The 21,019-nt window shown below is 37.3% G+C and overlaps 1 protein-coding gene across 3 annotated transcripts in view; it reads right to left on the reverse strand.

Annotated features, from left to right (window-relative positions):
* Positions 1-21,013, reverse strand: part of IDE (insulin degrading enzyme) — a 50,801-nt gene extending 29,788 nt beyond the window's left edge. Inside the window, exons 1-11 of one of the 3 annotated variants that reach the window (XM_057381106.1) lie at positions 20,958-21,013; positions 12,291-12,475; positions 10,699-10,906; positions 9,721-9,890; positions 7,542-7,664; positions 6,025-6,137; positions 5,487-5,649; positions 4,772-4,864; positions 4,155-4,246; positions 2,355-2,435; positions 262-365 (exon numbers count right to left, since the gene is read on the reverse strand). In XM_057381106.1, the coding sequence (XP_057237089.1) occupies positions 262-365; positions 2,355-2,435; positions 4,155-4,246; positions 4,772-4,864; positions 5,487-5,649; positions 6,025-6,137; positions 7,542-7,664; positions 9,721-9,890; positions 10,699-10,906; positions 12,291-12,450 (1,307 nt within the window). In that variant the 5' untranslated portion in view covers positions 12,451-12,475; positions 20,958-21,013. Of the gene's footprint in view, positions 1-261; positions 366-2,354; positions 2,436-4,154; positions 4,247-4,771; positions 4,865-5,486; positions 5,650-6,024; positions 6,138-7,541; positions 7,665-9,720; positions 9,891-10,698; positions 10,907-12,290; positions 12,476-20,650; positions 20,875-20,957 lie in introns of those variants that run through there. The other 2 variants (XM_057381115.1, XM_057381098.1) reach the window with 2 other exon arrangements.
* Positions 21,014-21,019: the final 6 nt, after the last annotated feature.

Raw genomic sequence — 21,019 nt, forward strand, 5'->3', positions numbered from 1 at the left:
GAGTAAGAACCTTCCTAAAAACTAATCCCGTCCAAGGGAGGAAGATAGAACGGACACAAAAGACATTTCTTCATAGAAAGGACACAAATAACGTTTCTGTTTGAACAGGAAGAATTTTTAAAGGGAAGCGAAGACATTAACAGAAGAATTAGCTCTTTTTCGGTCACATTTACTTTAGAGCTGCAAGAGACACCCAAGAGTCTGTGTTTCCATTAGTCCATCTGCTTTCTTATATTTGTATTAAAACACAAATTAACTTACCGAACGTTTTCTGGTCTCAATTTGTCCAGTACCATCTCTATTAAATCAGGCCTGAATTCTTCAAGCAAATATTCAGCAGCCAATACTTCTTCTATAGGATAATACTAAAAAACAAAGGCRGGGAATATGCAGATGAATTCAACAAAACTAAGCAAGAAAAAACTATGACTCACTAGAGRAAACAAAAGCAAACACTTCTAGTCACTAAATCTATATTACCTTGGTAATTTCAAATTAGGAATGTGTAGATGTTTTAAAAYGTCTCTCGAAACTAAACAAGAGGGAATAGGATTCTAACTATGCAATCACATTTCTCATGCATGAACTATTATTTTATACATTGTATATTTACCATTCTTTTCTGTTGGAATATTTTGTCTCAATATAAAGTCACCCATCTTTGAATAGTATTTTGACCAAAGTAGAAATRACGTGGTAAATGCTGACCCCTGCAGGATATTTCTATAGCTAAAAGAATACCAAGTACTCACTAGAGTGCATTTGGRAAAAAAACAGAAATAAAGAAAACCTAGGTTTTTTTTAGGATTCTCTAGTGATTCAATTCTTATTCACAATAATTTAAGGAAAYTGTATTTCAACATCTAGAAGTGTAATAACAATTTAAACACCTTTAATTCTAATTTTTTTATTTACGATCAAACTTAAAATCTTTTGAGGTACATGACAATTTAAGAAAAAAGTTAAAACTAATCTGAAAATTATTAATGTGGTTGACAAGAAAACTTTCTTGATAAACACCTGTTTACCAAGGGAAAACTACCAGGTGACATAAGCACCAACTACTTGCAGTTTCCATACAGGTGTGCTTTTTGCAACCAGAATTATTACAAAATGGCTCTATAAATTACATACATTATACAAAAAAGTTACAGTGGAATGACTTTCAGAACAGCAGGTAACTCACAAAAAGGATTCTGGAAAAGAGAAAGGGCTGTGGGGGGTAGAAATAAAGGATAATGAACCAAACCTGCGCTACAAAAAATTCAAATGTGAATGCTGAAGAATTTGATGCTCACTTAACTACTAAAGTAGAACGAAAATTACCATTCATACTGCAAAGCACAGCAAAAGAAAGGCAGTAAAAAAAAAAGTCCTGAATCAATACCCTGCTCTTTGGAACACCACTGGCAACTTCCTGGCCTGATTTTTGGAGACAGGAATTATAATCGGAAATAATYCAACAAATAGAAGCCACTGAAAGACTATTTCAGAAGTCAGAAGTCCATTTGTTAAAGAGATTTTAGGCATTTGACRGAACAAAAGCAGGAGACAGCATCCCAAGAAGGAAGTCTTTAAATATCCATTTACATGTTTTCAGCTAAGTCTAATRCTTTTTAGGAAACAGAAAGAAAATTCTAAAATTAAACAGCATTATTTTAGACTTTACAGATTAAAGGTCTACAACCAATAACAGTAATTCCTGCAAAGAAACAATATAAATTCTCTGAACAGTTGCAGATATTAGCTAYGCAATGAAGAACGGCTGCAATGCAAAAAAGCTGCATAATTCCATTAAATAAAAAAAAAAACCTCAACAAACCCACCTAAATCTTCCATTGCAAAATGAGGGAACTTTACTTGGTTTTTAATACTTCTTGTAACAAGATGATTCTTTCATTACCAATATGCAATCACATCAGTAAAGTCAAGGATTTGTAATTTGCAATCTTAATACAATAATTTCTGCTTACTGCAGTATTTCAACATTGTGAGCTAAGGAACACAATGCTTATGATAAAATAATATTTCTCTGGTGTTTCCCTAGAGAACACTTAGCTACCAGGCAAACGCAATGGCCAGGTACTTATGTCTCAAGAAACACTGAAACAGATCTAACAGYAACTCCAGTTACTGTATAATCAGTTCTACCAAGTGCAGAAGTATAAAATGGTAGAGTGAACAGAATATGACTTACTCTCAAAACTAAGGCCTGAGCAGCATATTTCACCTCCTAAGCACAAGAAGTGCAAAGRACCTTTGCAGATGCCTGTATTTATAATGCAGATAATCAAACACATTGCTAACTGATTATTAAAAAAACAATCAATMAAAAATGACCCCACTCCACTTACATGCAACATTCCTCCAAGCTTTGATGTGTAACCTCGTGGTCGTTCTTTATCTTTAAATCTGAATGCCACGGCATTTAGATCCTAGAAAACAATGATGAATGATCGAAGAGCATTAAAGCCTATTTTACGAATCATTACTGGTTATTTGATTCCCATTYATAATGAAAGAAAAGGAAGTACTTTTGCTGTGTCCATGTTATAGCAGTTGGGCAAGTACCTAACACAAGTTTTCAGTAATATTCAAGTTGCCTTAAACTCAAGCATTTTGTGATAGTCTCATTATGTGAAGTGTTAGACAAGTGTTTTAAGTCCTTTTCACATTAAGAGATCTGCCCTATCTCTCATATATTGACATTTCCTGGTAATTTGAAAACACATCAACTCTGATACAACCAGTGCACAGTATTCCAGTGCAATGTTTGTCATATGTTAATAAACTGAAGCTTCTCTCTCTTTCTTTTTTCTTCCTTTTGCTCAGTCAGCCAATAGGTAAGTTCAGAGACAGGAAATGTGTGTTTTCTTTTTGCTGTCTCAGACACAGAAATAGAACACATCTTTCTAGGACACAATGGGTGTGTTTTCTTTTTGCTGTCTCAGACACAGAAATAGAACACATCATTCTTAGGACACAATGGGTGTGTTTTCTTTTTGCTGTCTCAGACACAGAAATAGAACACATCATTCTTAGGACACAAAGGCAAGGGTGAATTAGAGAGCTAAGACTTTAAAGCCAGTGAAAAGACAGTCCGTTCTTCCATGAAACCATGCAGRGAGACTGATTAATTCAACAATTCAGCTGAAAGTAAACTCAAAAGATTCTTTTCATACTAGTTTGCCAGCTCTCTGACTCACCCCACAGTTTCAGTAGTGCTGAGAGAAGAGGAGTGAGGGAAAGACACAGGGGTAAGACAGAAGGATGGAACTACCTCCTTCAAATCTTTTACTGGCTTACTCTGTCAGTGAAACAAATCCATCAGGAGTTTTAGCAGAGGATAACGAGATTGGAGACTACTTTCAGAGTATAYAGTGTCAAAGTGTATGAAATAAACCTAACCAAGCTGCAGAATYTCTACTTTAAGAGAGACTCAACAGTTTTCATTCAATAAAGCTGAGATGCAACAASAAATCTTTACCCAAGCATATGTACTGAACCAATGAGACTATACCTATAATGAAAACTGGGTTTATTTTACACTGACACTGAGCAGTGCTGTCTCACAATTTTGCTCTGTGCACACAGAACTATCCAGATTTTTAAGAAGCATGAAGAATTCAGCAAAGACTGATATGTATTGCCAAAGTACTTCATGAAAAGCCTTTAGTTGACTTTTCAAAAAGATGATGGAAACAAGTAGCAGATTAAATGTCCCATTGCCTTTACAATCTCARCTATACAATGTGACATACAAAAGAAGGGAGGGGTACAATAGCTGCCATTTCAATTTTGAATCCAATGTTACTCCTCACACGAAATGTTTCATCCCCTTCTTCAGTGAAGACCAAGGAAAGTTACGTAAAAATCCTTGTGGACAGAGCAAGATCCCTTCTTCCTTCACCTCCATTATGATATCATAACTCATATATCATATCACCTCTCTAGAGCATTTCACACCCATGTTAAGACAACATATTCTGAATGTTCTTGTCACTTTTGTCATGTTGCATCTTAAAAATTAATAAACTTAATTACCATGTGATTATTAAATKCTACTAACACAGTGAAATATTCTAATAACAAAAATAAATTGTAAAAATACAACCAGCACATGTGGTACATATGGTACAGCCCCARTTACTTACCTTGCACTCTTGAAAAACCCATTCTTGAGGTCCTTCTGTACGTAGTTTTTGAATATATTGAAACATGTGCAAAATAATATCTTCAACATGCACTGGAAAGAAAAAAATACTTAGTAATTCACTCAGTTCTGCACAGAGAGGAAATTTAATAAACATAGATATGGTTTTAATTGTACTTTGATACATCACAATCTTTAAGTACATCTGCAATTCCACCAATAAAGTTAAACTTGCTTTTYTCAGACAAGAATTTAAGGCAAGTGTTTGTGTCCCCAGCTAATTCCAAGAATTGCACTGAACACGGCTTTACGTGAAGACGTTGATTTACAGTATAATTTAACTTGGATCTAAATAGTATGAATAAGTAGCACGCTAAGGTATTAACAGCTTTTCTTTTAAAGAAATTTATTTGAAGTATTTAATTAGCTAACTTAATATAACCTTAAGTAAGATGATTTCTTATATTAGGTGAAGTGTGTTAGCATACTTAAAAAAACTAAACAYAAGTTAATKAAAATAAATTAGCTTTCAAGCTATAATCACCATCAGTCTCTTCAGATACAAACACACAATTAGATCAGCAATAACATGGAATACAGACACAGTGCTTCACTTACAAAGTCCTTCTTCTGTCAAGTCCACATTAATGATGAAGAACATGAAACCTCTAGCACCTTCCTTCTGGCCTCCAACAAGAGTATTTACCCATCCTAGGTCATTAAAAAGAAACTGCATTTCATAAACAAATCCATAACAATTTATGCAACTTTTTGCATGCTTCAGCAGCATCACTTTTTTTTTTTAAATCCATTTTGATTCATTTACATGTTTTCCTTCACTTCCTTAATGCCTACAGCAACAGTGCAAGTTAAACATAGCCTAAGTCAGATCTATCTGATTTCATACTCAGAGTGATACAACCTCAAGATAATTTGATTACAGGATAATTTACACCTCTTTTGAACACAATGATGTAAACAAAAACAGCAAAAGGTATACTCTTGTAATCTTCCAGACATTAAGGGACCTGACAGTAGGCTCAAAGTTAGTGACAGAATACAGACAAGATCATTATGCTGAAGCTCATATAACTCTCTAAACAAGGCACATAAAAGGAGTCCGAGAAAATAATAGCCTTATCAGCCTGAATGACAGTTACCTATTTCTACCTGTCACAGAAACAAAAACAAAGCACAAACTGACTTARAGTCCAAACTACCCAAACAGTTGATGGCTTTAACATACAGAGGTCTATTTTAAGTGAAGCGTAGCTAMATTTAAAAAAACTGTATGACAAAGTATTTTTCAATTCTTTACCTTCGAAGGACTTACCTTTGGCTTTAAGCTCTGATAGAAGACTCCCCGGGCCTTCATGCCCAATCAGATGGCCAAGGTAATGGCCAGGGTTTGATTTATAGTACTTCTGAAGGTCTGGTATAGGAAACGTGACATAAAGATTTCTAATGTCCTTAATGGGCACCACTTTGTAAAGTTGCTGAGGGAAAAACAAGGAGACCCATAAACAAAGGGGAACTCATTTACTGTACTCATCTCAGGAGCATATATCATGTTCCCTTCACAGACACACATTACAAACACATCTTCCAAATCTCAAAAGTAGAGCTATCTACAACAGAGGGCAACACTTCAGCCATTCATGAYACAAAGTTGTTTACAACTGCAACCAAATGTGCAACCTTTAATATACAAAACTATACTCACCATGGAAAAGTGGGTGGAAAATTAATAAAGAAATATGGAACTTAACAGGAACAACGATAAAAGAGTACCAAACTGCACAAAGTATTACTGAAACATTAAAAGTATTTAAAATATAGACCCTGAATGGAAGATGTATCTGTGTACATACCCGGAGATGCTCTTCTTGGAAAGGATGTTCAGGAAACTCTGGTACAGGGACATTTTTATTCTCTACTTCTGAAAATAACTTTACTACTAAGGAAGTTAGCTCATCCAAGGATTCTTGAATAAAGAAAGATTAGAAAAGACACRGTCATTGCATGAAGATTCCAACAAACTTTTTWAAAAATATTTTGTTTGGGACGGGCATTAATTATAGAAAAAAGTAGTTTCAATGGTGTCGTCATGATTATTATTTTCAGAAAGGAAATAAATATTCATATTTAAATTTTGAACTGTAACAAACTAGAAGMACCATGCTTATTAAAGGAAGGTTTCAATCATTATTAAACTAAATCCTGTAACCAAAAATACATCTTTATGTTTTACTGATGAATCTAAGCTAAAACTGAAGAAAAGATACATCAGATCTTACACTTACAAAAACAAACATCCCACAAAAGTTTAAGGGACACAGAATTACAGCTGCAAATTTTCCAGAGTAAAAGCATCTTTGCCAAAACCTGAATTTTCTTTAGCCTCAGCTCATGTCCAGTACTTCAGGTACACTGTGAGCCAGGTCCATCTGTTCTTAGCACTCAAAATACACACACACCTGTGACCTGTTCAAACATTTTTAATTTAATTCTAGTTTCTGTGACTGCAGAAGCCCACAAGAACGAGAGCAGGCCTTTTGCAGAAAGAGTATGATGATGTGCATTAATGCACCTAAACTGACTTACACAGTTCTCAYTGAAATTCTGCCTTAAGAATTGCTATTTGCCTCAAGAAATGCATTTTAGTGCACTTCTCGAAGTGAGAATAAGATTTTAAAAATTCACCTGTCAATTTTTTTAGTGAATGCCTTTCAAGAGTGGACATTGRAAGAAAAAAACCTCAGTTTCTTGAATATCTCAAGGTACAACCTTAACCCTTGAAAGATTTCTAAATACAGCTACCTTGTTATCAAAACAATCCAGTGAGACTGTGAAAGCAGAATCTTTCCTGCCCACCATATGCATGCTCCTACACTACACTAACACAACAGTACAGGGGAAAAGTAACAAAACAATGCAAACCAAGAGGGTTCACTATATATGAACATTTTTTGAACTGCATGTAATGCTATTGAAAATCATTACTTTTTATTCACGTTAGCAAAATACACATTCATTTAATCTTGCAGTGAGTTTTCTCTAGTACAGATTTACGGTTACCAAGGTGATTCTAACTGAAAAAATTATCATGTACAATTCCTTACTGAATTTTGCTTTTGGTTAGATAAAAAATTCATTTTCTTTCACGACACTCACTCAGTCCAAGCATTACTGTAAAACATCATACAAATACCAGTCCACCAGTGTATTTTCAAAAGGCAAACAGTTTTTACCATACTGTTATTAAGCTTTGAGCAAACCTCTGTAAAAGATCATCTCAACTGTGGAAGGTTCTAAGCAGTTAAAACCTCCTTTTATTTTTTAAGTATATATGTAAAGTCTTACTCAACCAACCAAACAAAAAACTCACCTCTKCCTAAGACACAAATAGCCATTAAATTTGATGAATAATAAGTAGAATGGAACTTCAATAGCTCTTCCCTTACATCTATTCCTTCTTTGGTTGGTCTAGTTTCCAGAGTGAGTTTGTTCCCTGTAACATAAAAACATTTAACAATATTTGATGTTTATGAACTTASAGATCAAAATGAAATATATAGATTAATCAGTCTGCTTTCCTTCAGATGGATAGTAATTTTTAAAATAATCAATATGCATAATAAGTAAACTGGATCAATACTATCTTGTGCTTTAAATATTTTGTCTATATTCCTTACCATCCACAGATAAATTAAATGGTGAAGTTCTAGACATCATACTCTGTTTAGTCCCAGAGCATCAATACATATAATAAAACATAGTAAAGCTTCAGTTCAGTAACTGGAGTACATTACAAAACAACAATCAGAAGACACCTTGCAGATATAGGAAAACGGACACTAGACAGTTCAGAAGCGCTTGGAAAATTACTTGACACTGCTGAGGGTAATGAGGGAARAGAATCCCCATTACAAGCATTAATTCAGGGAGGTCAGAGAACTGTATCAGGGGATGAATGCACACCCTTAACAAAAAAACTGGAAGACTAAGGTGCATTTGTTTCTATGGACAGACAWGAATAATAAAAGGTTTGCTGACCAAACATGGTGCACAACAAAGAGAAGTGACCTGAAGCATCAAATGGAGTAATTACTACACTCAGCTAGATTAACATCAGCTGGTCAAAAGGATGCCAAAAGCATTGCAGTTGTCATCTCTTGGTAAATAAAAACCATTAAAGCTGAGCTCTAYTTCTGCAAAGTCATGCCTACAGGAAGGCTATGTGCTGTAATTTCAATCAGAGCCAAATCTAAGGAGAGGTGAATAATGACTATTGCTGATGAATTTGAAAACATTTTGGGTATTTTCCCCAGAAAACATTTCACTTGTGTGAGCTAGACAACCTTCCTTAACTGTACAAAACTCCTTCTGCAATTTCCACTTACATTTTCTTAGTTCCACATAAAAATTAAGTAATGTCTTCAGTAGCAGAGATTACAGAATGCACTTTGAACACCTGCCTACTAACAAAGTTCCCAAGGCTTTATTTTTTAATTTACCTGTTTGAAGAATGGAGTTAGAGTTTCACTTTTACAGACAGCCTCTCTTTACYGGTCAACAAAGCAATACCTGCTTTTGTGGCAAGTGGCTACCAGACCCGTAACTATGCCCTTCAGAAACAGATGCAAAGGTATTCTCATCTTTGTTGAGACAGAGGAAAAAAACACTCCCTTAAAGCCCATTATCTGCTCTCCCATCCTCCTACTGTACCCAGTATTGGAGTCAACTATTCACAGAGCAAACTGACCCATCAACARAAATGTTTTTCAGCACATTATGCTCAACGATTAAACAGTGCAGTCTTGTTACTTTAACAGTTTCAAAAATAAATCCACGCAGAAAATAACAGYTATTAAAAAAAACACCCAACATTTAAACTTCTACCAAAGCATCAAATATTTGTGGTTTTGTCCATAACTGTGGTATCTCAACTTTAATGCTTTTTGAATTGAGGTTTTGGGGTGTTTATTTCAAATTGTTACTAAGCATTCTGTGAATAATTAAACCTGAGCAAAAGAAAAATACAGCCGTAAGACTGGGATTTGTCTGAGAACACTCTGTCTATCCGTGTCCTACTGTTGTGCTCTATAGTTCAGATTTTGTTTCTACATTCCTACTCAGTAATTTTCACAGTATTTTGCTAATCCTTCTGATTTGACCTAGTTACCGTCATCTAGTCAAATGCAGAACTAGTTAACAAAAAGCATGAGACTAACAACAATTTAAACACAATTCATTCATTTTTTTATGCACAAAGACTTAACAGTACCAAATTAAGACAAATGCAGTAATTGGAAAACAGCCCTTTAATTATCAGAACCATAAAGATCACTTCATCACTGTACTCCAAGTCTTGGATTACTGTTGTTCCTATGCTTTTGTCTAGCTCTGTTTGGTCTGTGACGTGAAAAATGCGATCAAGCACCATAATAAACATGTATGGAAAGGAAAAGAACTGTTTCAGTCTGTCTTGAGAAGTTTTACATAAACAACAACACTGTGTATGTTACACAGAATCTCATTGGATAGGTAATTATGTTCTGACAAACCTGTTCCAAATTTACTGAAGGGATGATTGGGGTTTCCAGTAGCCTTCTCCAATTGAAACAACCTCCAGGCATCATTCATCAGATTCTTCTCATGCTCAGAATCAACAGCATTCACTTCCCTATCTTTGCAGCTTTCATCAAACAGAGGGCACAGGAAAAACTGGGCAAATCTAAAGAGAAAAAATTYAATTCAAGTCAAGAGTACTGTACATAAATTATAACAGAAAAGTATAAAGCTTGGTACCTCCTGAAAAAAACTGAATTCATTATTTCTTAACACAGAACTTTAAAATTCTGTAACAGTTTTGACACTGATACAGTATCCTTACTTCTCAATTTCTTAATGTATAAAGGCAGGCAACAACATGTTCAGCATATAAGGTACTAGAAAAATCAAGGGTCCTGCATCACAGTTCACACAGTGAAATTTCTCCCATTTTGAGGTTTAGCTGCAAGAGGCTCTTTAATCTCACCTAYCAAAGAAGTCTTGTCAGACATGCAGGGAAAAGCCAAAAGAGAAAACTCACTCTACCTCACTGACTACACACCTTCCAATTTCTGTCCTGTACCACAAAACACCGAGATTTCAGCAGGCTCCCTCTACAAAGAGCATCTTAATATATTTCTAGACTTCACTCTTGTTTTGCTGTCAATAAGGATCCMATGGAAAGCACAGCATCATCCCAGTATTTGCATAAAGGTAAATGCAYGATCATATTCTATGCCCTGCATTTCCAAAAATACTCAGTGTAAACACAACATTTAAATTTCAAAAATTCTGCCTCGATGAAGAATTCTCCTAGCTGAAAAAAAATCTGACTAAGACTTTTGAGCTGCAAGATATCTCTATCAGTTTTAGCAAAAGACAGTTTTTACCCTTTAATACCATAATGATAGAACTATCAAAAAACTTTTACACTAATAAGTTCAAGTAGAACCTCTGTAATAAAAATYTAAATAGTTAAAATATGTGTTTACCTGTCCAGTGCACCTTCTAGATGTTCATGTGACACATCAAAGTAATAGTTTGTATGTTCACCACTCGTGAAAGCATTTGAACTCCCGGCATGCTCACTYAGAAATTGGCTATATTCATTCTCTTTTGGATATTTCTTGGTTCCCAGGAACAACATATGCTCACAAAAATGACTAAGCCCAGCAATGTTGGGGGGATCAGACAAGGATCCTGCAAGAGGAAAAATTTCGTGTAACCATTCAGAAAAAGTAATACTAAAACATTAAGTCTTTTAAAGTGCTCTATATTGTAGTATGTTGCTTTGTGCAATTATATCAATGCCATAGCTGTAAGCAGACACTTCCGCAATTACAGTCAACTTAATCTCAAAAAAAATTTACAGAAATTCGAATTAGTAACAGAATCAATTAGCATCTCAAATTGCCTCTCCAGATCAGCCAGCACTTCCTTATACAGACAATTTTCAATTGAAGTCCATGACTCAATCTGTAAAGACCTGGCAAATCACACTGTTCTGAAATCTATACCTCGACTTTAATAATTGCACTGTGTTAAGAGGCAGCAATTGCCAACAATAGTTAAAGAGATATTCATCCTATGGTTTATAAGACAAGTGATTACGTATAATTGCYTGAACACAAGCAGCTATGGATGACCAACTAGTAGGTGTGATGGTAAACAGATTAAAAGACAATAATGATTCGGAAGAATGGAAAACAGGCAGAAGTTTGAGAGTGGCAGTCCCGCCTTGGAGTGTGCAGCAATGTGTAGTGTGAGAGTGGAGATGAAGGCAACAGATACATCTCCAGCATGTGTGAAGAACTGGATGAGGCAGCTGGCTATCACTGTCACAGCACCCAAACAAAACCATATTTGGGCTCCTCTGAACTAGATAATGATCTCGGACAGCCACCCCCATAACAAAAAAGCTCAGAAATTTTCAAAGTTCCTCTATTACTTCTGCCCTAACACAAGAGCAGCAAGAGTTTCCAGTTAGAGACATGGCAAGAGGATGTTTAGGTTATGCACACATGCATTAGACTTTCCAAGATACAGAAAAACTATGCAAGCTTGAGAAATACCTCAGATGTAAGAAAAGGCTTCCATTATTCCCAAGAGTCAAAGTAATTGCCTTCCCCTTCTACTTCCCATATTTCTGTTTGCACACATAAGCATCACTGAAGTTAGGGAGTGCCTCTCCAACGTCTCTAGCACTACAGCATTTTCTCACCTCTACACATCAACAACTTAGCACGAAAAAAAGTCTGACATGACAGATGGAGCTGTCTGAAATAATTGCACTTGCACCCGCCCCTTTTCTGCTTACAAAAGATCTTTCATAACATGAAACTTAATGGTTAAAAGCAGTCTATCGACTGACTGAGCTACACTTGAGTAAACACAGAATACAGTAAGAACATTTAGCTCTAATAATTTTCAACTTTGATGTGTCAAAGAATTAAAAAAGCTATAAATTACATTAAAAGGCTAGGCTGCCAACTGCATACCATTCCTGTCAGTTTATTTGCATCGAGATACCCAAACTTTAAGCATTTTTATTAATGACATGAAGAATGCAGCATGAATTGAATACCTATATGCACATCAAGTGCTGCTGAAGACTTATCTGTGGTGGGGTCACTAATGAGAAGAGCTTTAATGCCATTTTCCAATTCCAGTCCACGATATTCTCGTTTATCCTCAGGTGATTTTATAATTTCATTTGTTATTCTCTTAATAGCTGGATTGTTCATTTTGTTGTTTGTCTCCTTCTGAAACCTTAAAGAAAACAGAAAAAAAATCTTACTATTTTCACTTAAGCCTTGCTAGTATTTTAATACTGTGTTAGACAACACACGGCAATAGCGACAGCAGGAAGTTCTATAATGTGCAAAATTCATTGAATTTGCCAAAAATGCAGACCCTGAGAGACATTACTACTAACAAAAARAACCTTGAAGACCAAGAAACCTGATAAAAACGTAGATCACTTCACTGAGTGCTTTAAGTATCACACTAACTGTAATTTAAACAACCCAAATTTAATAAATGTCATCCCCTTATTTGATTATGATAAAAATTAAATTAAATGAAGCATACACCGCTATCTCAAGTATATTTTCAAACTTCAGGAAAGTATTTCATGTATCTGAATTACTGGTTATATTATGAATGTTGTAATTGTCAAATAAACAAAATTTTACTAACAGACAACTGGATTTGTACACTCAAGCAAGAAACAGTGACACTGTTCGCAATATTGCCATAAAAATACAAAGACTGCAGAACTGCCATGATAAACAGGAATAGATTGTCTCACATGTTTAAACTTCTGCATTAGTTCAACAGATACTACAGGACACCCTTCTTTAAAGGCACAATTTTGAAATGCTAAAAGACCAAGTGTGACTGATTCAGAATCTGAATGTCTCTAAGCAAAAGCTATAAACAGTATGAAGAAACTTGTTAAAATGTGCAGTACAGTGCATTTTAGAAGGAAACATTTCCACAAGTAAAACATGGTCCTTTCACTGTGAAATACATTAAAAAMCGTAAGTGCAATCAAATGTAATCACTGAACAGTAGCTGAAATGCTGAATTTGAATTTAAATGTTTACACTCTCATTTAAAATTATTATTTATCCACTAGTTTAACCCTGTACTCAGGCTAATCTTGCTTGGAATATCTAAGGGCCTCCTTCCTCTGAAAAATGCAGATACCATTGAAATACAAAGATTACTCCAAGTACCACACTATCTGTTTCTCTGCATCACTAGCACTGGTACAAACCTATCAAATAAAAAATGCCTCCATGTTCAGAATTTCAAGAAGAAATTCTCTACTAAACATACTGCGTAAAATTTTTGAAGTGAGRATACTACTTTCCATATATGAAAATCCGTAACTAAACTGTTCCTTATTGTTTTTCACTTGCACAGAAGTCAGATTGACAAATCTAAGTATGCAGGTGAACAAGGGGTTCCCTTAATCTCCTGACTCCATGTCTGTTAGTGAACACCTATGCCTTGGTTTTCAGCTAGAGCATTCTATCTCAGCAAGATACTAATTGCTTGTCAGAAGACACATACACGCTATAAACTACTTCAGTTCTGGGGTTTTTTAAATGTTATACAATTTCCTTGTCATCTGATATCTCCTTGTTATTTCTACACCACATCATTAAGTCACACAACTTCACTGTTTGTTCAGATGACTCATCTTTCCAACGTGATTCATCAAATTACGCAGCTATGAAACCTTATGAGATTTCAATTGATGTCTTGTGAAGCTGTACACCTCTACTTCATTTTAWTATCATTCCCTACTTCTGTCTCCTTCATAGGCTACCTCCAGCTTGGTAGTGAAATTCCAGTACAGGAAAAAGCTATAATTTTCAAAAGGACAAATTCAGTAATTAAGCTTTCAAACCAAGGACTGAAACTTGTATCTCCATCCTCATTGTAATCTCAATGGGCATTGTGAATACAACATTCTCTAACTTCAAATGGGTTTGCATGATTTAYCGTGAATAAATGATCAACTATGCAGTATTGCTGGAAGGCAATGTGTCAAAAGAGCAAGACCAACACCTTCATGCTTAAGTACTGTTCCTCATGATGCTATGTTACTACAATACAAAAGTAAAAAGAAAAAAGTCACTTCAGAGTGAAAATTTTATAGCATTACTTTTTCTTAAGAAGTAAACTGTAAGACCTAATACTAAACATTCCCTCACATCACTGTTTTCCTATACAACTTTTAAGTAAAAGCAATTGCTTTATAAAAATACCACATTCCATCCTTTCCAGATCTCAGAACTCTACAAACAACTTTTTGACAATCGAACTGCTTTTAACCAAGGCAAAAAACAAAAAAACAAACAACAAAGAAACAAAAAACAAAACAACAGAAAGAATTCCATACTTATTTGGTGCGAAGTAGCTTAATTTCTGAAGTCATGTTCAGAAGCTGTCCTAAAGTCTGTATGTTATAGCTACTTGCTGTACTGTCATTACAGTGAGCACTGGATGCTACTGGTCAGCAGCAAAGCAATTCTTCCACAAATGAGGTGCTATGTTTATTGCAAAGCTAATATTCTAACAAAAAACATTAAAAGAAGTATTGCCATACTACTTTTACAAAGCAGAAACAACAGAGAAAGATCCAATAAAGCCAACATAGCAGAAACAACACAAAGCATTACTGTAGCAGTGGAAATTCTTCCACTGGCTCAAAAATTACTGGTGGCAAGATGACAAAGGCAGAAAGAGAAAAAAARRAAAAAAATAGGGGTGTCTGAAGTGAGAACAGTGTCCCTACTCAATTAATATCCTCCTCATCAAAATTCCTTCAYTTGCACAAGGCAAGTATCAGTTAAAACCAACAGTGAATTTTCAATTACAGCACTTCTAACTGAAATTATATTCTGTTCTTTGAGGTTCCATTTTTGTAATCATTTCCAGGCAGGCAGTCCCTTGGAACCAGCAGGGCTCTCTGGGGATGCCAGGTTTCACCTGCAAACAGAATATTACAGAGTGGGATTAAGTGATATATGATTCTGCTTCACTATTTTAATCTCTCGAAGTTATTTTAGCAAACTTACTTTAATTAAAAATTAGTCCAAGCAGTCAAATGTAAGTCCAATGTTTGAACAATTAAAGGACCATATTTGAAAACCAATTAACAGAAACTCCTGAGGGTTGCTTCAATGCAACAATGTGAATAGCTAATAAAAATATGACCCCCCAGGCACAARCTCCAAAGTGCTTTTCAAGATCTCTTTTTTGTCATAACAGTATGCACACACTGTAGTCAAGTGCTAGTACACAGGTCTGTTCCAAATGAAAGGCAAGTTACCATCTCAGTAGATTCTGATGCTTGCTTTCTGTCAGTTGCTTTAAAATTTGGGTTTGCATGAAATTTTTATGCAACTAATTGCTTACCATTTACCAGAGTGAAGTGAAACTTTTGTTGAGTGAGAACCTCTCTTTGTTCTGTCCTACAAGGGAGTTACCATTGGTAACATGTTCTCTGTGTTATTTACTAATCTATCTTGGTTTACATGAAGATTTCTCCAGCTGCCAATGCGTGGAGAGAAAGAAGTGCTGTGTGCTTTGGCAGGAGGCCCGGTGCTGCAGAACTACCAGCCAGAGTTTTCTCACCTCTCTTACAAGGATGACAGCACTGAATTGAGCCCTATGGAGGAGTCCATGAACTTCCTGAGTTGCAAGCCCATGGCTTTGCAACAACCATTCTTGCACAGGTCTGCACCCTCTTCTTGGTCTCTGGTACCTACTTCTGATCATGACAGCAGTAGAATTTGATGGCATTGCGATATCCCTTTATGTGTAACAGTCATGTTACCAGCAAGACAATCCAGAATCTACCTACTCCCTTAACATTTCCATTCACCTGCATGTTACAATAAAAAGAGGTTTTTTTTAGACAAAACTGTAGGTAGTAAGTAAAGTTTTCCTCTAAAATCAGACAAATATTTTAAATTCTGTTACCAAGAATGTAATAAAAATGGAGCAGTAAAAGAGTAACCTCAAAAAAGCCCCAAAACAAAAACCCACACCCAAACAAAAATAAACAAACCCACAACAAATTAAACCAATTCAGGTGAACAATACCAACAGAGATTCTTCAGGAAACTATACATACTCCTTCAAGYTACAGGTTCATCAATCCTTCTTTCAGACATTTAGAGATTAAAATACTTCATGATTCAACATCCATAAAGCATCGGTCTTGTGTGAATTTGCTTGTCATGATKCTAGAGAATATATGAGATCCCAACACATTTCTGATACTGATCTAAATAATTCTGATTGCATGCAGAGGCAGACAGACTGCATAAGTAGATAAACTTCTCAAAATGTTAACATGTTTTATCACTTTTAAACTCATCAGGAATTCAGCATACTACTTCATACACAAAAGATCCAACTACAAAGACCCACAATGATTTAATCAGCGCTCCCAAGTTATTAAGAACAACTCATCATGCCAAATCAGGCAAGTTTGAAGATAATGAATATTTATAAGGTTTTGTTATGTAGCTCATTTTGAAGAAATTCTAAAGTCTCGCTACAATTAAAGCATTTTCAGAACCTCAGTCTGCAGCTTTTTGCCAAGTCTGTAATTGACTCAGAAAATTCCCTCCTAATGATGGTGGCCARGGCAGATGCCGGCTTTGCTCTTGTTTCCCAAGGAGACCAGCTTCTACAACTTCTAGGTCACAGCAGTAAAACTTGGTCTGCCACAGGCTTCACTGCCAACGTGACAGCAGAAACAATGGTGTGGAACACTGGTGTACAGGAATCACCAGCAGCATTAATGAGACCATACCACATGTGACCTTGGCAAAAACAAGGGCCCTGGTAGCTTCACATGTAAGATCAGGCCCTTTCTGAGTAACTGTCCTGAGTAGTAAAATGATATGCTGGCCAAATGACATGAGATATACAATCAAGACACCATAAAGCTAATTTACTGCCCTAAATCTACATTCTTTAACTTGAACACTCCACAGTTCCCAAATCACTGCATAGAAAAGTCAAACAGAAAGGCAGGACTTTATACAATCTGATTGTACACATACCAATAAAGGATAACAAGTTCTTTTTAGTCTCTAAATTACTCAAGCTTAGTTTTCCTATGTCCTCCAAAACTGCCCCAAACAATTAATCCAAACACAACCTCCAAGATAAACAAGCTCTAACCACACTCACCACAAATAAAACAATTAGTCTTTCCCTCGCAATTCCTTGCTTCAACTTCCTACAAAAATCCAAAAGGGTTTTGAAGCCTTTGATTATTTGGAAGACTAGGGGGGAAACTTAAGTAAAATTATCTGGTATTAATCTTTGGAAGTCATTAAAATATAGGATCATTAAAATTTTCACAAATCTGGGACAGCAATTTGGCTTGCACCAGTATTTCCAAATAGCATGTTAAGAACATGACTGATCAGACTAGTTTCTGCACTACGTGACCAGCTTCTTCAAAGTGTATTGTAAACATTTTCTTAAGAAATGTACTCAGGAATTCAATTATTTGTTTTATTCATTGAATACTCGCAGATCAGTGGTTCTCATTCTCTCTTCCTCTCCCTCTGACATTTTTTCTCCATCACCCAACAGTTGCAGGGCTTGCTCCACAACTSCAGGACTGTGGTGGTGTCTAGCATGTGGCCCTGCACACACAGCAGGAAATATTAAACTAGATGCTACAGGAGAGACCTTTGTGCTTTATTCTATGTTTTGATGTGTGTTTCATAGATTTTGTGTGTAAGTAGCACATCAGATTGCCCAAAACKCTTTGTAAAGCCAACTCAGTTAATGCCTTATGCTACCATCTGTCTTACACCCTCAAAAAGAAAAACCTGTAAGGTCTGAATTAAAAAAAAGAAAAGATGAGACGAAAACTTCAGTTGTACTGCGTAACAAAAAAATCACAGAAAGATGAGAGAACTGGCAAGAAAATCTGATCTAGCAACAAAAACAGAGAGAACTTTGGAATTCTGAATCATTAAAAGCACTGTAATCCCACATTAAAAGCAACTGCTTATCTAACACTAGAGCTTTGACATGAGCAACAAACCCATAACAACGAGCAGTTTACAAGAGTCAGCGGTGTGTTTCAACAAAGGAAGTCCTGGCTGTTCACCTATTCTGTTGTTTMGTTTTTACGATTTTGGACAATTCAATTCTGGTTCTACTTTTAACATTATAAATAAACTCTCAGCTCTACAGCATTTTTTTCCATCTCAATTGTTCAGGCAAGCTATAGTTCCGACTCATTCTAAAAACAAGATGCAGAAGTTGAGATTTTAATAGAAAGCTGTAGTGAAGCAACTTTGAAACTGGATCCATCAGAAATCACCTTATATACATACAGTGCTATCTCATAACAATATTTTAGCAACTTATGGGCACCATAAAAGCTGAAAGCAAAGACACTTACTGACAGATCATACATATACAAATACATAACCAGCCACAAAACTGATTAAAGCAATTTCTCTAGATTTTTATCACAAACTTTTTGAGTTCTATGCTGTTAAAAGATCAGACACCAAAGTTTCTATAAAAGCATCGAATACAGTAGAATTAATATATCAAAAATATCAACCCCACATGCCATTTCTCAAAAGGTCTGCATTTTTAGAAAATTACTTTTACCATAACCAGCAATGACCTGTATAGCTAGGAGCCTAATACCTTCCAGTACAGTGAAACACTACAAATAATGAACTTCTTGTCCCTTCCCCTTTCTTCTGGATCTAACTGGGGAGGGGAGTGCTTCTGTATTCATGTGCAAAATAGATTATATGCTTGACACTGCAATCAGTTCCCAAAGGTACTGTTTTATCCCAGGGATTAAGCCACAGCCTTACSCTGACTGAAGACAGTAAGGAGAAAGTGAGCAAAAAAAGCAGGCAAACCTAGAAATAAGAAACCTTCTAGGGACTTCCCAATTAGAACAGATAATTTTAATACTGTATATGAGACGAAAAGGAGGTAAATTGTAACTGAGAAATTATCTTGCCACTTGACAAAGAGATGAGGGTTAAAAATGTTACAAAAAGTTAAAGCTGAATTGTGAAAGCATGAACAAAATACAGAGATGGAAACAGGGAACATGTAACTGAAAAAAGATTTCTACTTTCCACATCCTAAAAAAACCATCACATGAAAGAACTAATGTCTGCTCTCATTTCATTATCATTTATGTAAATCCTAATTCACAATTAAAATTAAATGGATGATTAAATCATGGTTGTAGGCAGTATGAAAACACAACAGGCCTACTCACATATATAAAGTGAAGTCCAAATACTGCATATATGCACATGCTCAAAGAAGAGTAATCTAGCAGGACAAACTACAGCCTGAGAAAAGCAYTGACTCCGAATATACACCGAGAATTACCTTTACAATTCTGAAGCATAAATAGCAATAATGAACAGTAACAGCGCATCCGAATTTTGACACACGAGCGCCGACAGTATGAGTCATCATAACTCACTTTTTTTCCCCGGAAAGATGCTACTTTTGACGTCTCTTTCTTGTGCAGCATTAAAAATAGGTTTGGCTACTAAGGTAACAGTTACAGTGTTAATGACAGAAAGAAAACAACTTAGCCTTTGTCCCTTACCCCAGCTCCCTTCCTGGAAAAACTTTATCGAGTTGTTACGCAGTTTAATTTGCCCCCTAAAAGTGAGCTATGCCAAGCCGCCAGCCCGCTCCTCCCTCAGTCGAGGTTAGTTGCTCTCTCTGCACTGGAGCGGGTGACACTGGTAACAAACACGCAATAACAAGCCCCGCACAATGCCAGTGCCAGACAACTCCTCAGAAACTGAAGTGGCCGCTCCCATCAAGTTTGGGTAACTGATAGCAGCTTCTTCTTAAAGATCTTAAACTTTTTTTTCCATGATCATGGCTTAGGAAGACATGGCAAGTTAAGAAACATAACAATTCACGGAGGTTGTTTGACGGGGGACGAGAACAACAAAGCAAGCCTCCGGGCAACGAAAGCCGCACGGCTGATGACCAAGCCTGCTTTGTCAAGGGAGGTGCAGCTGCAAACACCGGAGCACGTCAGCCCGGGCTCTCCCGGGCGGCAAGGCAGGACACAAGGCAGGACACAAGACAGGACACAAGACAGGACACAAGGCCTCCTCGGGACACACGGTCCCGCCGCCCTCAGCTCGCCCACCGTCCCCCCAGAAGGCTCCGCCGCCAGCCCCGCTCCGCGGCCCGAGCTCCCCTGGCTCCCCGCTGCACTCGGGGCAGGGAGGGCGCTGCCCTGGACTCACAAGGTGCCCCCGCCCGGCAGCATCGCCGCCTCTTACACAACACCGCGGGGGCTCTCCGGCCTCATGGCCCCGGGTCACTCGGCCCCGGGACCCGCGGCCCTGCCCCGGCCCCGCCGTACTCGCACCGTACCCGAGACAGCTGCGCCGCCGGCCCAGGGGGAAACAGCGCCAGGCCGGGGCGGCCCAGGGGCGAGTCCAGCCCGGCAGAGCCCGGCTCAGCACAAGGAACAGCCGCTGCCGCATATCCCTGGCGGCCCCGCCGCCAGCACCGGCCTTTCCCCGCCGCCGCCTGGCCCGGCCCGGCTCCGCTCGCCTCAGCACGCGCCGCTCCCCGGCGCCATGTTCTCCGCCCGCCTCCCCCCGCCGCCCGGCCAATCCCTCCCGGCGCCCGCGGGGTCCCGTCCGCCCTCCGCGCCCGGGCCTGGCGGGACCCGTACCTGGGAGTGCTGGGAGCTGCCGCCTCTGCCGCCGGGAGGGCCGGGGCTGCGGCTGGGGAGGG

The sequence above is a fragment of the Malurus melanocephalus genome, unplaced genomic scaffold (genome assembly GCF_030028575.1).
Source record: "Malurus melanocephalus ecotype Western Australia unplaced genomic scaffold, MMel_1.1 scaffold_12, whole genome shotgun sequence".
NCBI lineage: Eukaryota > Metazoa > Chordata > Aves > Passeriformes > Maluridae > Malurus > Malurus melanocephalus.